At 35.8% G+C, this 18021-nt stretch overlaps 1 protein-coding gene across 2 annotated transcripts in view; it reads left to right on the top strand.

Moving 5' to 3' along the window:
• Positions 1-852: 852 nt before the first annotated feature.
• Dars1 (aspartyl-tRNA synthetase 1) overlaps positions 853-18021 on the top strand; it is a 58238-nt gene continuing 41069 nt past the window's right edge. Inside the window, exons 1-3 of one of the 2 annotated variants that reach the window (XM_005315837.5) lie at positions 864-1162; positions 3051-3108; positions 5640-5732. In XM_005315837.5, coding sequence (XP_005315894.1) covers positions 1097-1162; positions 3051-3108; positions 5640-5732 — 217 coding nt within the window. In that variant the 5' untranslated portion in view covers positions 864-1096. Of the gene's footprint in view, positions 1163-3050; positions 3109-5639; positions 5733-18021 lie in introns of both variants that reach the window. The other variant, XM_021720875.3, reaches the window with a different exon arrangement.

Below are 18021 nucleotides of genomic sequence, written 5' to 3'. Positions count from 1 at the left end.
AAACTTAATGGAATGTAAAAAATATCTACAGGGGAAACAGTATTTAACCAACTCTTCAAATTACTTTCAATAAAGACTTATTAACAAGTTGTGTTTTTGTTTAGAAAAAGCCATCCATTAAGCCAGGCACTGGGGCAGTGGTGCACGCCCATAATCCCAGAAGCTCAAGAGGCTGTGGCAGGAGGATCGTGGAGTTCAAGCCAGCCTCAGCAATTTAGGCGAGGTCCTAAGCAACTCAGATCCTGTCTCTAAATAAAATACCAAAAGGGGCTGGGGATGTGGCTCACTGGTTAAGTGCCCGAGTTCAATCCCTGGTACTAAAAAAAAAAAAAAAAAAAAAAAAAAAAAAAAAAGGCCTTCCATCGGAAATCAACATTACATACTGTATCCAACAATGCAACTGGTCAAGGCAATCAGTACAATTGTGTGGGTTTTCTTGTCATTGTGTGCCCCCTTCACTTTTCACTTACGTAGTGGCTCTCCACCTGCCTTAGCAACTTAATTGCCAATAACACAGAACCCCTGTGTCCCAATACGGAGTACAACCATTTTGCCAAAAGGCCTCCTCTTCCCCAGGCAGCCAACCTCGCTGGGGATAGTGAAGGTGGGGATGTACAAAAGAGGAAAAAGCTGAGGACTGAACTTTCCTGTGTGTTTTGGTGACTAGTTTGCGATTAAAGTCCAGAGGAATGAAAGGATTGTGAAGAAAATAGAGAAAAAGCCACAGCTGAGACGAGCTTAAGGAGAATAAGGACAGCAAATACCCTAGGACCCCGCCCCTCAGAGCCAATCCCGCGAGACTGTACTAAATTCCCGGGGATTCCTTCCAACCCCGGGACAACCCGGTAGAGGCGGAGCGAAGGGGGAAGAGTACGCGACGGCGCTCTGCTGCTGGCCTTTCGGCGCTTCGGAATCTCGAGAGAGCTGGAAGTCTCGCGATCTTTCCGAAGCCGAAGTTCCACGCGGAGTCCGAGCGCGTGTACCAAGGCAGGAGGGCCGGGAGGGCGGAGACTGTGCGGGAGGGAGAAGCCCCTTGGCTTGCTCTTACAGACGCCTGCGAGGAAGAGTGGTGTCCACTCCCCGATTCAGTGTCTCGATGCCCAGCGCCAGCGCCAGTCGCAAGAGTCAGGAGAAGCCGCGGGAGATCATGGACGCGGCGGAAGTGGGTTTCCTCCTTCTCTGGGTTTGGGAGGGCAGAATCTGGGCCAGACTGCGCTGAGGGAGGGAGTAGGGTAAAGGGGGGAGCCGCCTGCTGTCGGGCTCCTTACATTAGCACTTTGCATGCTGAGGGCCTAGCGTCCAGGCCTCTGGAACTTCCATGGGGCCACCAGGGCCTGAGCATCGTGGCCAGACCGCATTTCTCCCAGGATCGCCTGCGAGCCCTGGCCTACAAGGAGGGAGCTCCTGGGGTAGGGTAGACGTGAAGCACCCACTGCCATGGAAGGAGGAGCGGCGGTGTCACATAGAGCTTGTCTGGGTTAGGCACGTCCTACACGTCATGCACGCCTCACTCCACCCCCGCCTCGGGAATATTTGATGACCTCTAGTAATGGATACGTTCTCAGCCCTCGTATTCCTAACGTTTTGCCAAATAATAACAGTACTAAGTAAAACCATTTGCTATTATGTTAAATGACCATTTTTCCATGTGACAGCATTAAAGAACACACGTTATTTTAATTTACTTTCTGTCAGTGACCCAATGAGATTGGTAATGAAGTTTGTGGTTGATGCATTTGAGATAAACACCCGGCAGTCATTCAGGCCTTTCAGTATCAAAGTTTTAAACCATCTCAAACATCCAGTTATGTGTGCTGTAGTAATATTGAGCTTTAAGCAATACCTGTCTCTTAGTTTCTCTGTTGAGGAATTTTGAGGTTTTGGTAAGGAACATAATAAGGCATATCAGAATAATAAATTGAAGAACGGTTGTTGAAATATGAATAGAGCTAATTAGAAGGGGTGACACCTTTATCTTCACTCTCATGTATTTTATGCTGCCTTTAGGCTTCATTGTGTGACAGCATCCTTCCACTGTGGTACTAGTGATATTTGTCCTCGAAGTATATTTTTTAATATTAGAAAAAAGCAGTTGTTCAATATCTTAACACATCTGTTTTGGTATAGACAGTGAATTCAGGATTCTTCAAATCTAAGAGGATTCCAACAGATAGCTGTTACAAAAACGAATTGTTTCTTACAGATCTTAAGTTACCTTGCAAAAATCTAAGAAAATTATTTTTGTGTATTCTTGATCTGATTTATTATATAAACAAGTAGTGCCCCATTGCAAATAGCATGGATCTAGATGGAAGGTAAATATTTTGGAAGAGTTACAGCTAGAAGGATCTTTGAGATCATTTTAGAGGTAAAGTAAGATTAAGAGGACACTTATCTATTTAATGTTTAGTTTGTTAATCACCTGGATCCTTGGTCGGCTATTTTCTTTTCCTAACTCTACATCTACAAGAAATTTGATAAATTTTCACTGTCTAACCTTGTAACCTGTTGTCCTGAAGCTGAAACCAGGAAGCTGGTGAATTTTTTAATGATATTTTATTAAAAGGAAAGTTGTAGTTAGCTTATGTCTTAACTTCTCAGATTTCTAGAAACTGTAGACATCTGTTACTTGGAAAGCTTACCAAGTAAGTCTTTGAACATCTCTTCCTGTAATAGGAAGTTAATAAAACTGGTACTTCATCTTACTCCCTTCACAGAGGAAGTTTATATTCTACTTTGAAGTAGTTTGATCTTTTTGAAGAAGGTAGTTAAGATGTGTTGTACATGTGTGTAAATTTTATCTGAAGGCTATTATGTATGTCATTTCCATCCAGGATTGGTGGTCTCCGAAATAAACTAACCAGAAGCTACATGCTTTTTCTTTTTTCTGTAGATACATATATAAATAAATAACAGATTTCTATATCTAAAAACTGCTGTATCTGAGTTAATGAAATGATTGTGAAAGTTAAGACAAGTTCATTTTTTAATCTGGTTATTTGTGTTTATGTGTTTAAATGAAAAGTCATGATGCAAAACTTTTTTTGTAGGATTATGCTAAAGAAAGATATGGAATATCTTCAATGATACAATCACAGGAAAAACCAGGTTAGTAGCTATGTGAAGTTTTAAGTAGGGTCAGCATAACACTGAAGAAATAATTTTGAAAAGCTTTAATGGCATTCATAAACCAAATAGATGTCATTACTGTATGTAAACAATGTTAGTTTAGTGTTTCAAATCTAGATAAGAAAGAAAATATGTCCAATGAGTATTATAATTAGCTTTTATCCAACATGTTGAATTTCTAGAAATTGTGAATGGTGTATTTTTATTTTTTTAAATATTTATTTTTTAGTTTTAGGTGGATACAATATCTTTTATTTTTATGAGGTGCTGAGGATCAAACCCAGTGCCTCAGGTGCAAGCAAGCACGCTACCTCTTGAGCCACAACCCAGCCCTGAATGGTGTATTTTAAATGATTTTATTTGATTTTATCAAATTCCTCAGTAATCCAATAAGATTTAACTCTGGACTAGGGGATAGGAGAAGAGTGGTTAATAACTGCTTTTATCACCTGCAGTCTTTGTATGTTTTCATGAAGCTACCTCTATTACTTTCTTCTTAATTTCTCTGTTTTTGTCTACTATTTATTAAATTCCTATTCTGCTTGATTGTTTCCAAGAATTTATTTTCTTAATCCTTAAAGACTCTAAGGAACTAAAGTTGAAAGATAAGGAACTTATCTCATGCAGCCATTATCTACCAGACCCAAGATTGAAACTGAGACCATCTGACCCTAGAGCTCATGATTCTTTCCATACCTAGATCCTTTGACAGTGTTGTAGTTTGAGCTTTAACACTTGTATAAAAATCCTAATACTTAGCTCAAAATAATTTCCCATCTGCTTCAGTTTCTCCAAACTTCTTCTCTACTGCCAGTGTCTGTTAAAACATATAGAATAGACGGTAATTTTTGAACTGAAACCCTAATACTGTGGATCACTGCCACAGTTAGCCAGTTTTACTGGTGGAGTATAACTTGTGTCTCAAGTATGTTGCGGTATATTAAAAGTTGAAAACCCTCACACTAATTAATGGGATGCCATAAGGCTATTACCCTTTTTTCTAGGTAATGGCTTTTTTCCTATAGGTAATGGCTATTACCCTTTTTTCTTTTCCAAAATACTATTAAAATTATCCTAATTATCACATTCATGTATAAGTCCACTTTTTAAAATGTATGCTTTCTGTTTTGTTTAGTTTTGAGTTTTGTTGGCTAATTAGTCATGTGCTTCTTCAGTCTTGGCATTTTCACATCTGCCTTTTCAAATCTTATGCTGCTTTGTCTCTTGATTTTCTTTTACATGTTTTTTTGTCTGAGTTTACACAGCAGACTTGGAAGTTGGCGTATTCATAAAGACAGTGTTTTGCAGAAATCCTCTTATGATACCCAATAGCTTTGAAATTCGTCTTCCATTCTCTTTGCTTTTAGTCATGAGAACAATGTAATTCATGTTATATTTACAGCTGCATCTTTGCTTTAAGAGACAAATTATATCTAGATAAAACATAAGTAAAATACATTTGTGATTGGATTTTATTATAATGTCCTATAAGGTATTATCTTTGCTATTGTAGTGTCATCTATTACTGTGTTCTTACTTAATATCTCAGGTTTTTTCCCCTAATCAATTGATTATATATTTGGAACAACGATTTCTGAATGTTGGTTTATATTGCTACCTCTATGTAATAGTTATTTTGTCACCATTTTTCTATTAAGGGGACTCTAGATGACTGTAGTTTTTGTTTTTTGTTTAATATCAGGGAGGCATAATAGTTGGGGCTTACTAGTAGCCAAGAGGTTCACATAACTGTAGGAAACAGTGTGAAATGACCATCAAGCATGATTGTATTTCGGGGTTCAAGCATCTTCTCTCTCCATCTCTTGGCTCTCCTTCTTGTAAAATATTGGCTTCATTCTCTCCTCCTGCAAACTCATGCTAGTGAGAAAGCTACTGACTACAGCCCTGGGTCTACACCATCTCAGCTTAGAGAAGAGAGTTACAAGAGCTTTATTCCCAGCATGTGTATTTAAGTTCCAGAGAAATACTATGATTAGTTTGAATGACATATCCTTCCCTGTATCAGTCATTGTTGTAGGCCTGGTGGAGAATCCTCCCTGATGACTAGCTGACTAATGTACTATGTATGGTGGGCAGGCAAACTGCCATATTCACTTAGGCATAGGCAGATGAGGACAGGCTGTATTTGATCTTTGAAGTCATAAAGTATTCAGCAGATTTGAATTTTGAAGTTATCTCTTTGACTTCAATGTAGAATGAATTAGAAGGGGACCAGTATAGAGGCTGCTGCTGTAGTTTAAGCAAGAAATAATAACTTGATTTAGGATGGTGGCAGTAACGATGGTAGAAAATTGGATGGATTTTAGAGATTATTTAGAAAATACAATCACAAAACTTGAAGCAAATTTCATATTGAAGGTGATAAAAAAGAAAATGTTACCAAAGATTGAGAATTGTTTAATATGATACAAAATTTTTAATTACCTCTCAGACAAATACTTAAGATCTCTAAATTCTGAATTTAAAAGTTGCTTTACCATTTGTTACAGATCGAATTTTGGTTTTGGTAAGAGACTTGACAGTACAAAGAGCTGATGAAGTTGTTTGGGTACGTGCAAGAGTGCATACAAGTAGAGCTAAAGGTAAGATTGATATAATGAAAGGACATTGAATTTTTTGTCTTTCAAATTCCTCACAGACCAAAATGAATTTATCAAAACAAAACTGAACAAAACAACATAATTAATCAGTTTTAAGTTCCTGTGAGCCATCCTTAAAATTAATTTGACCCTGAAGACTTCAATGAAATCTTAGGACTTTAAATTTCTTCTCTAGCATCTTTCAGAAGTTTAATAATTTAAGTGAAAAGTGTATTTGAGAAGCTTCTCATTTGTTAGTACCCTTATATTTGTAATTATTTTTATGAGGAAAGAAGTAGAAGAGAGACAAGGCTAAGACAGCTGTCCTATATAGCAGCCACTGGCCACATGTAAATGTCTAAAATTAAATTCAGTAGCTTAGTCACACTAGCTATATTTTTTAAGTTATATTCCCTTTTGGACAGAAAACACAAATAGAGTATTTTTATCATTTTAAAAAATTCATTTATTTTGGTGCCAGAGATTAAACCCAGGGTTGTTTAACCACTGAGCCATATCCCCGGCCCTTTTTATATATCTTTTTAAATTTAGAGACAGGGTCTGAAGTTGCTTAGAGCCTCACCAAGTTACTGAGGCTGAATTTGAATTCATGATCCTCCTGCCTCCACTTACTGAGCCACTGGGATTACAGGTATGGGCCACCATGCCCAGCTGTTACAGCATTTCTTGAGTTTTTTTTTTTTTTTTTTAAGTAATTTTATTATAGAACTTACATACATGGTCATTATCTTTTTTTTTTTTGGTACCAGGGATTGAACCCCGAGGTACTTAACCATTGAGCCACATTCCCAGCCTTTTTAAAAAATAAATAAATAAATAATTTATTTATTTATTTTTTAGTTGTACACAATACCTTTATTTTGTTTGTTTATTTTTTAATGTGGTGCTGAGGATCAAACCCAGGGCCTTGCCACGTGCTAGGTGAGTGCTCTACTGCTGAGCCACAACCCTAGCCCCTCTTTTTATTTTGAGACAAGGTCTTACTGAATTGCTGAGGCTGGCTTTGAACTTGCAATCCTCCTGCCTCAGCTTCCTGAGTCATAGGGATTACAGCATATACTACCATGCCTGGTGAATTCTAACCTTTTATACATGTATATCTCACTCTGTAGGATCACTACTGTAGATTTTTTATTCTTTCACTGTATGGCTCCAAAACATATGAATACTTGTGAATTTTAAATAGGTACTAGGAGAGTTTTAAGTTTTTTTAATAAGGTTGATTTGCTTTTCTGAAAGTTTGGGCCATTTATTCTATAAGCAGATAATCACACTGTAATTTTTCATTTACATGTCTTTATCCCATTAGATTGAGATCCTTTTTCCTGTCCATATTGGGCACTTTGTTTCCTAAACATAGTTATTTAGCAGTTGAAAAGAATACAGGACACATAATAAGCCTAAATCATGAATACTTTCTATTTTACCAATATCTGTAATATGTCTCTTCTCCATGAGTGATATTTTCCAGAGATTATAACAGGGATTTTTTAATAAGTCAGATCTGTAATTGAATCCTGGATTGGTACTTATAATCTGTTACCCTAAGCAATTGCCTAATTCTTCTTCAATGTCTTCTCTTAAAAATCAGTATGTAATGGGGCTGGGATTGTGGCTCATTGGTAGAGCCCTCGAGTAGCACGGGCGGGACTCGGGTTCAATCCTCAGCACCACATACAAATAAAGGTATTGTGTTGTGTCCATCTACATCTAAAAAAATAAATGTATTTTAAAAAATCAGTATGTAATAACACCTAGCTTATAGATATTATACGATAATTTTTGTAAATCTTTTGCATTAAGAATAGCCTTATAGGGGCTGGGGATGTAGCTCAAGCAGTAGCGTGCTCACCTGGCATGCATGCCGGGTTCGATCCTCAGCACCACATACAAACAAAAGATGTTGTGTCTGCCGATAACTAAAAAATAAATATTAAAATTCTCTCTCTCTCTCTCTTTCTCTCTCTTAAAAAAAAACAAAAAAAGAATAGCCTTACAATAATTTGTGAGGACAGTGAGTATGTTAGTTACTTATTTGTCTTTCATTGTAAGTTTTTAGGTGTCTTATTTCCTCTTGTAAACTGCTGGAAGGCACTATTGCTTATTTTATTTCTTTGGTGCACAACACCTAATAAAACAGTAGTAAATTGGGCTGGGGTTGTAGATCAGTGGTAGAGCGCTTGCCTTGCACATGTGAGGCACTGAGTTCAATCCTCAGCACCACATAAAAATTAAAATGTATAAAACAAAAAATAAAGATATTAAAAAACAGTAGTAAATAATAATTGAATAAATAAGTTCTAAGCTAGGTGTCCCATGCACACATAATACAGTGTTGTCTTCTAGGTCTTGTGCTTACTGTCTAGTAATTTACTCTAGTTGAAAAGATCATGGTAGTGGCAGTGGTAGCGCATTCGTCTGGTGTGTGTGAGGCACTGGATTCCATCCTCAGCACCACATAAAAATAAATAAATAGGGGTATTATGTCCATCTACAACTAAAAAATATTTTTTAAAAAAGAAGAAAATATCAAGCATGTATTTTAAGAAGCTAAAAGACAATTACAAAGCATCACATAAGTGAAAAAAATAGATAATCTGCTAGTTTTTTTAGATAATCATGGGTAGTGGGAATTCTCCTTTTAATCGAAAACCACTGTATTTTAAAATTCAAACTATAGAAGCTCAAGAGTGAAACAAGGTGTAATTCTTATTACTCTAAAGAGTATAAAGACAGTATAAAGTTCAAAATTACATTTAGAAATCTTTTTAAAGTAAACCTGACATGTTTCTTTTACAAAAATGGACTTATACTCTATATCAGTTTTCATGTAGTTCTATATCTCCAACTATATGGAATTAAATCAGGACTATAGTAGAAAATCACTGTAAACCTTTCAAAAAAAATTTTTTTTTTTGAGAGAGAGAATTTTTTTAATATTTATTTTTTTAGTGTTTCGGCGGACACAACATCTTTGTTTGTATGTGGTGCTGAGGATTGAACCCGGGCCGCACGCATGCCAGGCGAGCGCGCTACCACTTGAGCCACATCCCCAGCCCTCAAATTTGTTTTCATGAGGTGGTGTGTATATGTGTTTGAGCCAAGAGTTTTATAATATTCAGTTTTATAACCTGCACTTTGTTTTTCATTTTATCTTGGACATCTTTCCATGTCTGTGTGTATATGGTTTTCTCTGTGGTTTTCTTTGTGGTAACGCTACCACTACCACGATCTTTTCAATTAAAGTAAATTATTAGACAGTAAGTATAAAACCTAGAAGACAACACTGTATTATATGTGCATAAACTAAACCACTATAAAAGTGGTTTCACAGATTATGTTTATTTATTTATTATCCCATTTGTGTAAGGTTTAGTTTTACTCATTGTTGTTTTAATTTGTATTTCACTTCCTGGTTAAATTAGATTTCCTTTCTTGATGTTAGGTGTTTTAATTTTCTTTTGTTTGTTATTTGTTCTTGCCTTATTTGTATTTTTATTATATAAGAACAAATATTTTTCTGTAAGTCTGATTTGGTTTTTGTTTTTCATTTTAGGTGAGAAAAGCCTTGATAATGCCTACTTTAGAATTTTATATAAATGAAATCATTTATTATACACTCTTTGGTACAAATTATATGTATTGGTAGATTTTTTTTTTTTTTTTTTTTTTTTGCCCAGTACCATGGATTGAACCCAGGGGCACTTAAACACTGAGCTGCATCCCCATCCCTCATATTTTATTTTGAGATAGGGTCTGGCCAAATTGCTTAGGACCCCACTAAGTTGCTGAGGCTGGCTTTGAACTGGGATTCTCCTGCCTCAGCCTCCCAAGCTACTGGGATTGTAGGCACGCACCACCATGCCCGGCATGATTCGCACTTTAATTATAGAGTGATATCCATCATATGCCCATACTATATTTATCCAAACATGTATTAATGGACATTCTAGTTAAACATCTCCAAGTTTGGGCCGTTTTGGGTAAAGTTACTATTATGTAAAATAATCATGTAAAAATATTTATTGGGCTGGGACTGTAGCTCAGTGGCAGAGCACTTGCCTAGCATAAGTGAGGCACTGGATTCAATCCTTAGCACCACATAGAAAATAAACAAATAAAGTAAAGACATTCTGTCCATCTACAACTACAAAAAAATTTTTTTTTAATATTTATCTACATTAAACTTCGATTTCTGTCGGGTGGAATTGTACTCATAGGATGGCTAGATATTTGTTTAACTGTTTAAAAAGGTGTCACTTTTTGAAAGCAGTTGCATCATATTGTGATTTTGAAATGCCATCTTCCTCTAAAGGAAACTCAAACTACTTGGAGAACTAGCAGATTTTAGGTTTGAGGCAGGAATTGTACAAGGTAGGCCTGGAATATTTGTCATAATAGGTAGCACAGAAGCTAGAAAAGGTGATTTAGGTATGTGAAAAGGAGTGGAGACCAACTTTAAGAGGCTACCATGTGCTAAAACTAATATAATTTGAGTATTAATAAGGCTAATTTGGAATTGATACACGTTAGATATTAAATCCATAAGTTTATAATAATATTAAGGCACACAAAAAAGTTTGGCACCAATGGAACAAGTTCATTGTTTTCAAAATTAACTAACCAGATAGTAGAATTAAGGAAGTTAAGGAAGTATCTGCTCAGAGAAATACTCCAGCTGATTAATAAAAAAAAGGAATGTTAAAACATCATCATTTGACCCTATGATCTAAGTATTGGGTCATTAATGCTTGCTAATATCACAAAAGAATACAATCAGGCATATTTCATGTCTATTCATGGAAGAACATACCACCAAGTAAATAATCTTGCCCCCTAAAAATATGCCCAAGTCTCATTAAGCCTTTAAGTCTAGTTACCAACTTACACGAAAAACATAGAGAGTATATATATGTATGTATGTATGTTAAATGACAGTGAGATAAAATCAAGGGAAACTCAGACTTATCGGAACCAACTGGGCAAAACCAACCTGAATTATTCATTAAATTGAAAGGGAGAACCTATGGATTAAAACACATCTGAGCCAATTATTCATTTAGATCTTGCTTTAAGTAGTACAGTAATAAACAAAATACGGAAAGACAGTATTGGAAATTTGAACATTGAATATTCGATGTTAAAGAACTTTTTTTGGAGGGCGGATACCAAGGATTGGACTTATGCGACTAAATCAGGGTCACTCCAGGTGAATTTGGGTTGGCACAAAATAATTACACAGAAATTACCTTTTTATTGGGGTCCAGTGATGGCTCTTGACTTTAGGGGTTTGTTGGAGAGAGAGAGCTTGCATTTGGATTCTGTATTTTTATAGAGGGGGACACAGAGGGACATTTGGTGGAAAGTTCCAAATAAGGCAGAGAGTCAGTTTCAGGGGGTTGAGTCTAGCTTCTTCGTGTCTTGTGGTCAGTAGATTGATTTACATCTTGGCAAGTCACACCCATCTCAGATGCTGTGTAGGAATATAGGCAGAGCAAGAGGAAAGTACACAGGTGTATTGCATGGCCCAAAGAGCACTCAACATCAGGCTAGTCCTCCCATATGCACAAATGCTCATGGTTCACACACACAGCCCATGGCTGGCCCATGACACTCAGAGGGTACTGAGCTACATCCCCAGCCCTATTTTGTATTTTATTTAGAGACAGGGTCTCACTGAGTTGCTTAGCACCTAGCTTTTGCTGAGGCTGGCTTTGAACTCCAGCCCCTAGGATTACTGGCTTGTGCCACCTCGCCCAGCAAGAACTAATTTTTTATTTGAGATAGTACTGTGGTATCATTTTTTTCCCCTAAAGATCTTATCTTTGGGGCTGGGGATATGGCTCAGCAGTAGAGTGCTCGCCTCGCATGTGCAAGGCCCTGGGCTCAATCCTGAGCACCACATAAAAATAAATAAATAAAATAAAGTTGTTATGTACAACTACAAAAAATGAATGTTCTAAAAAAAAGATCTAATCTTTTAGAGATGAATACTAAAATATGTACAGATGGAACAATATAACTTAGGCTCTTTCAGAATAGTATAGGAATTGAAAGATAAGAGGGTTGGAATAAAGTTGAAACAAGAATGGCTATAGGGTGATAATTAGTGAAGTACATGGGATTGTAGGTAAGAGTGGTATCATTTACAAATATTGATTATTTTGTCCTTTTCTTTCAAATGTTTATAACTCATTTCTTGTTTCCTTTTGTAGTAATCAATAGATTCTTTAGTACTGCAGGGATTTACATAGTAAAAATTTTTTCAAATAGAAATTTAACATCCTGGTGATTTTATTTCAAGACTTTAGGAATTCTACATAGAAAGTTGTTAGAGCTGAATGTGGTAGCACATGCCTGTAATTCCAGCTACTAAAGATGCTAAGGTAGGAGAACTGCAAATTTCAAGGCCAGCCTGAGCAATTTAAGGAGACCTTGTTTTGAAATGCAATAAAAATTGCTGGAGATGTAGCTCAGTGGTAAGGTGCTTACTTACCTAGCATGCGTTAAGCCCTGGGTTCAATCCCCCATGTGGCAAATAAAGAAAAGAAAATGTCATTAGAAAACAATGTCAAATTTACAATACTTCTAAATTTTCTATTTATTGGGAGCAGATGTTTACTTTATCTGTGAGACCTTTGTCCAGAATTTTTTCTTTTCAAAATATGTGTTGACTGATGTATATATACACTCAACCTTCCAAGTCTGAGAGTTCTGCATCTGTAGATTCAACCATAAACCAAAACTACTCAGGGAAAAAAACAAAAATTGCATCTGTATTGAACATGTACATTTTTTTTGTCATCATTCCCTAAACAATACAGATTTAATAACTGTATGGCATGTACATTGTATTAGGTGTTATACTCTAGAGATAATTTGAAGTATATCGGAGGATATACAAAATGTTATATGCAAATACTGTATATGCCATTTTATGTAAGGGACTTGTGCCTCTGTAGGTACTCACTTTCACAAGGGTCCTGAAACCAATCTTTCACAGATAGGGAAGAATGACTATGTAGAGGGATGTTTTACTATTCACTCAGTTTTTGTGTTTGAAATTTTCCACAAGGTTATTCTATCTTTTTGTTTCAACTCTTATACTATAAAGTGTCCTTTTCAAAATCTATTTAAATAGATTAATGCCACGTTTTTCATGTTCTTGTGCTTTTTAAAAGTTGGTGTGGGTGTGTATAATATATATATTTATGATGGCTTTAATAGCAAAAATTAAGAAACACTAAAAACCCAGCAATATAAAAAATTAAATGAATATTGACGTCTCCATATAGTTGTTTGCACATTCGTTAGGTAAAATCAAAATTTTTCAAGAATATTAAGAACCTGTGCATAATTAAAGAATTGAAAATTGTATATCGTATGAATAACACAATTTTGTGGTATATATATACCATAGATTAAGAGATAACTAACACTGAATAGAAAAATGCAGAATTATCTTTATTTTTTTTAAAATACTTTTCTGTAATTGTGATGATTTTTCTTTTTATAATGGTCCCCAATTATACTGCTGAAGTGTTTTGTGTGTGTGTGTTTTTGAGCACAAGAAGGCTATGCTATACCTTCCAAAGAAAATACCTATTAGAAAACTTTCTTCAGCCACAAGTTAAAGTGTTCTTGGCCCTGAGTTAAATGTTAGTGAACCAACAATATTGCTTGGAAGTCCTTCATGAGCCAGACACGGTGACAGATGCCTATAATCCCAGGGAGTTGGGAGGCTGAGGCAGTAGGATTCAAAGTTAAAGACAATTAGCAAGTCCTAAGCAACTTAGTGAGACTGTCTCGAAATAAAAAGGGCTGAGAATATGGCTAAGGAGTTAAGCACCCTGGGTTTAATCCCCAGTACCAGGGGAAAAAAAAGGAAATCTTTCCATGGTTCTAGTTGTAGATCTCCATGGTTAGCATTTCTCCAAGAAAGTTATCGAAAAGTGAAATTTCAAGGTTAAAGGGTATGCATATGCTTGATTCCCCCCCCCCAATTGTGTGAAGAGTTCATTGGTATTTTATTAAGAGATTGCACTGAATCTGTAGATCACTTTTGGGAGTATGAGTATTTTAACAATATTCTTCTAGGCCATGAATATGGAAGGTCTTTCCACCTTTTAGTGTTTTTCAGTTTCTTCCCTATTTTGTAATTTTCATTGAAAAGATCTTTCACTTGCTTAATGTATTTCCAGGGTTTTATTTGGTTGATGGATGGGGTTTGTTTTTTTAGTTTTGGGTTTTTGTTTTGTTTTGTTTTTTTGTAGCTGTGCTTTCATGATTTTTGTATGTAGATTTTATATCCTGCTAGTTTACTGAATTTGTTTTTCAGTTCCACTAGTCTTTTGGTGAAGTCTTTAGGTTTTTCTTTGTGTAGAATTAAGGGGTAATTTGACTTCCTCCTTTCCTATTTATATGCTTTTTGTTTCTTACATTGCCTAATTGCTGTGGTTAAAAATCCTTTTAAATGGACCATTAAACACTAAAGCTCTAATATTTGCAAGTGCTTTAACATAAAAAGCTTGATGACCCTACCATTTGAATCACATGTTTCAGTAATGAAGACTACATATATATGAAGTGAGTAATAACAGAATTTCCATTCTAGTATATTAATAAAAATGTTACAAAATGTGTTACAATTAGAATTTGGATCTGAGGTGTTTCCCAGAAGAATTGGGTGGTAACTATAGGCAGATTGAGGGTGTGCCCTGGATAGGTAGGTGTATCTTCTCTATGACCCCATACTCCCTGCCCTTTTCTCTCTGCTTCCTGGCTGCCCTGAGTAGAGCCGTGCTCTTCAACCTGGCCCTTCTGTTTTGATATCCTGCCTCATCTTGGGCCCAAAGAATGGACTTGGCATCTATGGACTTAAACCTCGAGCCCCAAATAAACTTTTCCTCCTTCAGATTCTTGTCAAGGATGTTAGTCACAACAAAAAATGCATACTAAATAGTAAGACTTTCCATATTCAGTTACCTTAACATATATTTATAAGTTTGTTATATTGAGTCAAGAGAGCATTTTTAAGGCTTTTTATTTTTATTTATTTATTTATAGTTGTAGATGCCTTTATTTTATTGGTCAGTGTTTATGTGGTAAGGATTGAATCCAGTGGTGAGGATCAAACCCAGTGCCTCACGCATGCCAGGCAAGTGCTTTGACACTAAGCTACAGTCCCAGCCCCATTTTTAAGTCTTTTATGCTCATTGTCGAGTTGTTCTCTAGAAGTGTTTTTCAAGTTTACCTTGCAATCAGCAAGTTATGATAGAATGTTTTTACTTAATTCTACCAAGCATTTAATATTATATTTTTAAAGAATCTTTGCTCATTTAAAAGGGTAATTAATACAAAATAATTGTTTGCTTCAATTTACATTACTTTTATCACCAGTAACATTTTGTTCCTTTACACATTTCCTTGCTATAGTTTTCTTCTTTTTCCTTCATATTGTCTATTCTGAACTATTGCCCATTTATTTATTGGGATCTTAATGTTCTTTTGTCATCTTTAAGATCTTCTTATGTAGCTTATATGTCATTTATCAAATGTGTTTTCCAAGGGTTATTTTTCTTTTAACTGTATTCTGGCTGCGGCCTGGAGATTAAGCCCAAGGCCTCATATATCTAATACAAACTATTCTCTGCTCTTTCTTATACTGCATTGACCTGGCTATTTTTTGTGTTTGTACATTTCTACATACTACATAGGCTTTTACTATCATAGGCTCATGGGACTGATCTCAGCTACTTCACTCCCTTTCTCTCCAATGCATTGCCTTTTTAAAAAATTAATTTTTAGAATTACATGTAATAGACACATAAACATTTAAAGGGAACAGTGATCAGGCTGCACTTCATTCATAATCATTGATTTTATGATTTCTTTTCTCTAGCAGGCATGCTGAATTTGGGGACATTCATTTGTTTCTGCATTAAGCTTCCTAGGACTTCCCAGGTTCTACTTGTGTTGAATCCTGAATGTTTTCAAGATTTCCTGTCAACCCTTACTTTTCTTCTATACCTACTTCTCTGATTGAATAAACTACCAAAAAAAATTAGAATTTTGTTTTCTGATTAGGAAAGTTTATGTTTATTGTGGAAAGGCCTCAAAATACAGAAAAAGACACTCACACAAAATAAGTTCCTATAATTTCACCATTAAGTAGATGCATTTTGGTGTTTTTTCCCCTAAATAATCAATGTATTTTCTACACAGACAAAATTGGAATTATACTCTACATATGGTTTTGCTGTTGTTTGTTCGGGCACTTGACCGCTGAGCCACACCCCTAGCCCTATTTTGTATTAGAGACAGGGTCTCACTAAGTTACTTAGTGCCTCGCTAAATTGCTAAGGCTGGCTTTGAACTCGAGATCCTCCTTCCCCCGCCTCCTAAGCCGCTGGGATTACAGGTGTGCACCCCTGTGCCCTACATATGGTTTTTATCACTTTTCATATGGTAGTCAATTATGAGTGTTTACCAGATATTTATTTACTTTTGTGTTCTCAGCATCCAGCATATTTGTGCATTATTCAACTACAAAATAGTGATACTCAATCCTTAAATAACTAACCAGTAGTAGTGATGCTATTAATAATATAACAAGAATTGTTAACATTAATAGGACTGTGCCTCAGCTTTAAACATACTATATAATCCTCCAAATGTAAAAAGAGACCCTGTGAGTAGTAGACATTATTTTCTCCATTTTGGAAATGAGGACATTAAATGGTTTGTTTTGTTTGTTTGTTTGTTTATTTATTGTGGTTTTGGGGATTGAACCCAGGGCCTTATGCATGCGAGGCAAGCACTATACCAACTGAGCTATATCCCCAGGCCCAAGTGACTCAGTTTTTCCCACAGGCCCTTCATAGGATGTGATAGGATATCCCAAGCCTTTTGATTTCAAAAGCTTTATTCTCTACCAGACCATTAAACTAAATATTACCCCCTAGTGCTAACCCAGAGACATTTTACTGTGCTTATGTCTTGTAAGTCCTATAGAGCTTTCCCTTCAGTTCTCCAAAAGGAGGTCTTTTGTGTAGTATCAGAGTTTCTCGCTGTATGGCTTTGTAGTGCGGCTAGACCTGTGGTGGTTCAGTCTGAACCTCTAGAGCAGCTAAAATATTCTGATTAAATTCTGGCTTTGCTTAATAATGTTGTATTACCCGTTACCTTCCATTTTCACTGACATTCTATGCTAAGTGGAATAGTATCTGACTTTGGATTCTATTCTATTGGTTTTTAGTAAGTGTCACTCTAACCCACCCATAAGAGTCCCTGTGATAGTTTTTACTGAATAGTATCTTAAAATTCCTTTGAATTTATTTAAACAACTTTCTTCAAGATTTTACTTTGTTAATTTTAGTTGCCCAGGAGGCTAAGGCAGGAGGATCATAAATTCAATCCCCAGTAGTGCAAGAGTGGGCGAGGAGGTGGTGTGAAGATCTTACTTTGTGACTGGATCATACTCCAGAGGAAAAGGGAAAATTAATGTCTTTTTAGAGATAAAAACCTGTCAGTCATATATGACTCCAGAGTCAGTAGATTGTATCCATGTGGGCACTTTGTTTGCAACTTGTCATTTTTATTCATGATTGCTATCTGATTTGCATTTCAAAATACTGTGTAGTGAAAATAATAACTAAGTCTGCCTGCATTTTTGCTTTTTCTTTTTGCAAGGATAATTCTTAATGTGAAAGATAATTCTAAATTTAAAAATCAAAATCTTTTGATGTTTTGCAAGACAGTCTAATGAGAAAAGTGGTTTTGAAGAGATTTAACTCATTTTTATAAGAAAGTAGTTTTCTAGTATTTGATCAGAGACTTAAAAAGGATGTCACAAGGATACATAATGACTGAAACCTATTGTGAATAATAGTTTTTTAGGTTAAAGATAAGGAATGACAGCTCTTTATGAAAGGAGGGGAAATCAAGAGTTACAGGATTAAAAAAAATAAAACTGGTTATAGAGCTGGGCATGATAGTGCATGTCTCATCTCAGCTACTCAGGAGACTGAGGCAGGAGGATCACAAGTTTGAGGCCAGCTGGGCAACCTAGCAAGACCCTGTCTCAAAAAAAAAAAAAATGGAAAGATAATAAAGGAAATCAGAATATGAAAAGTTAATCTATCAATATAAATGTTCTTTAAAATGCAGTTTGATTTGAAGAACTCTTTTAGACAGACCATCCTCATGGAATGTTTGTATTCTTGTTATTACACACTTTATTAGCATTTTGGTGGTTGTGTCACTGAAGCTT

Source organism: Ictidomys tridecemlineatus, chromosome 7 (genome assembly GCF_052094955.1).
Source record: "Ictidomys tridecemlineatus isolate mIctTri1 chromosome 7, mIctTri1.hap1, whole genome shotgun sequence".
In the NCBI taxonomy this organism is placed as follows: Eukaryota; Metazoa; Chordata; class Mammalia; order Rodentia; family Sciuridae; genus Ictidomys; species Ictidomys tridecemlineatus.
This window is presented reverse-complemented; position numbering and strand designations above follow the sequence as displayed.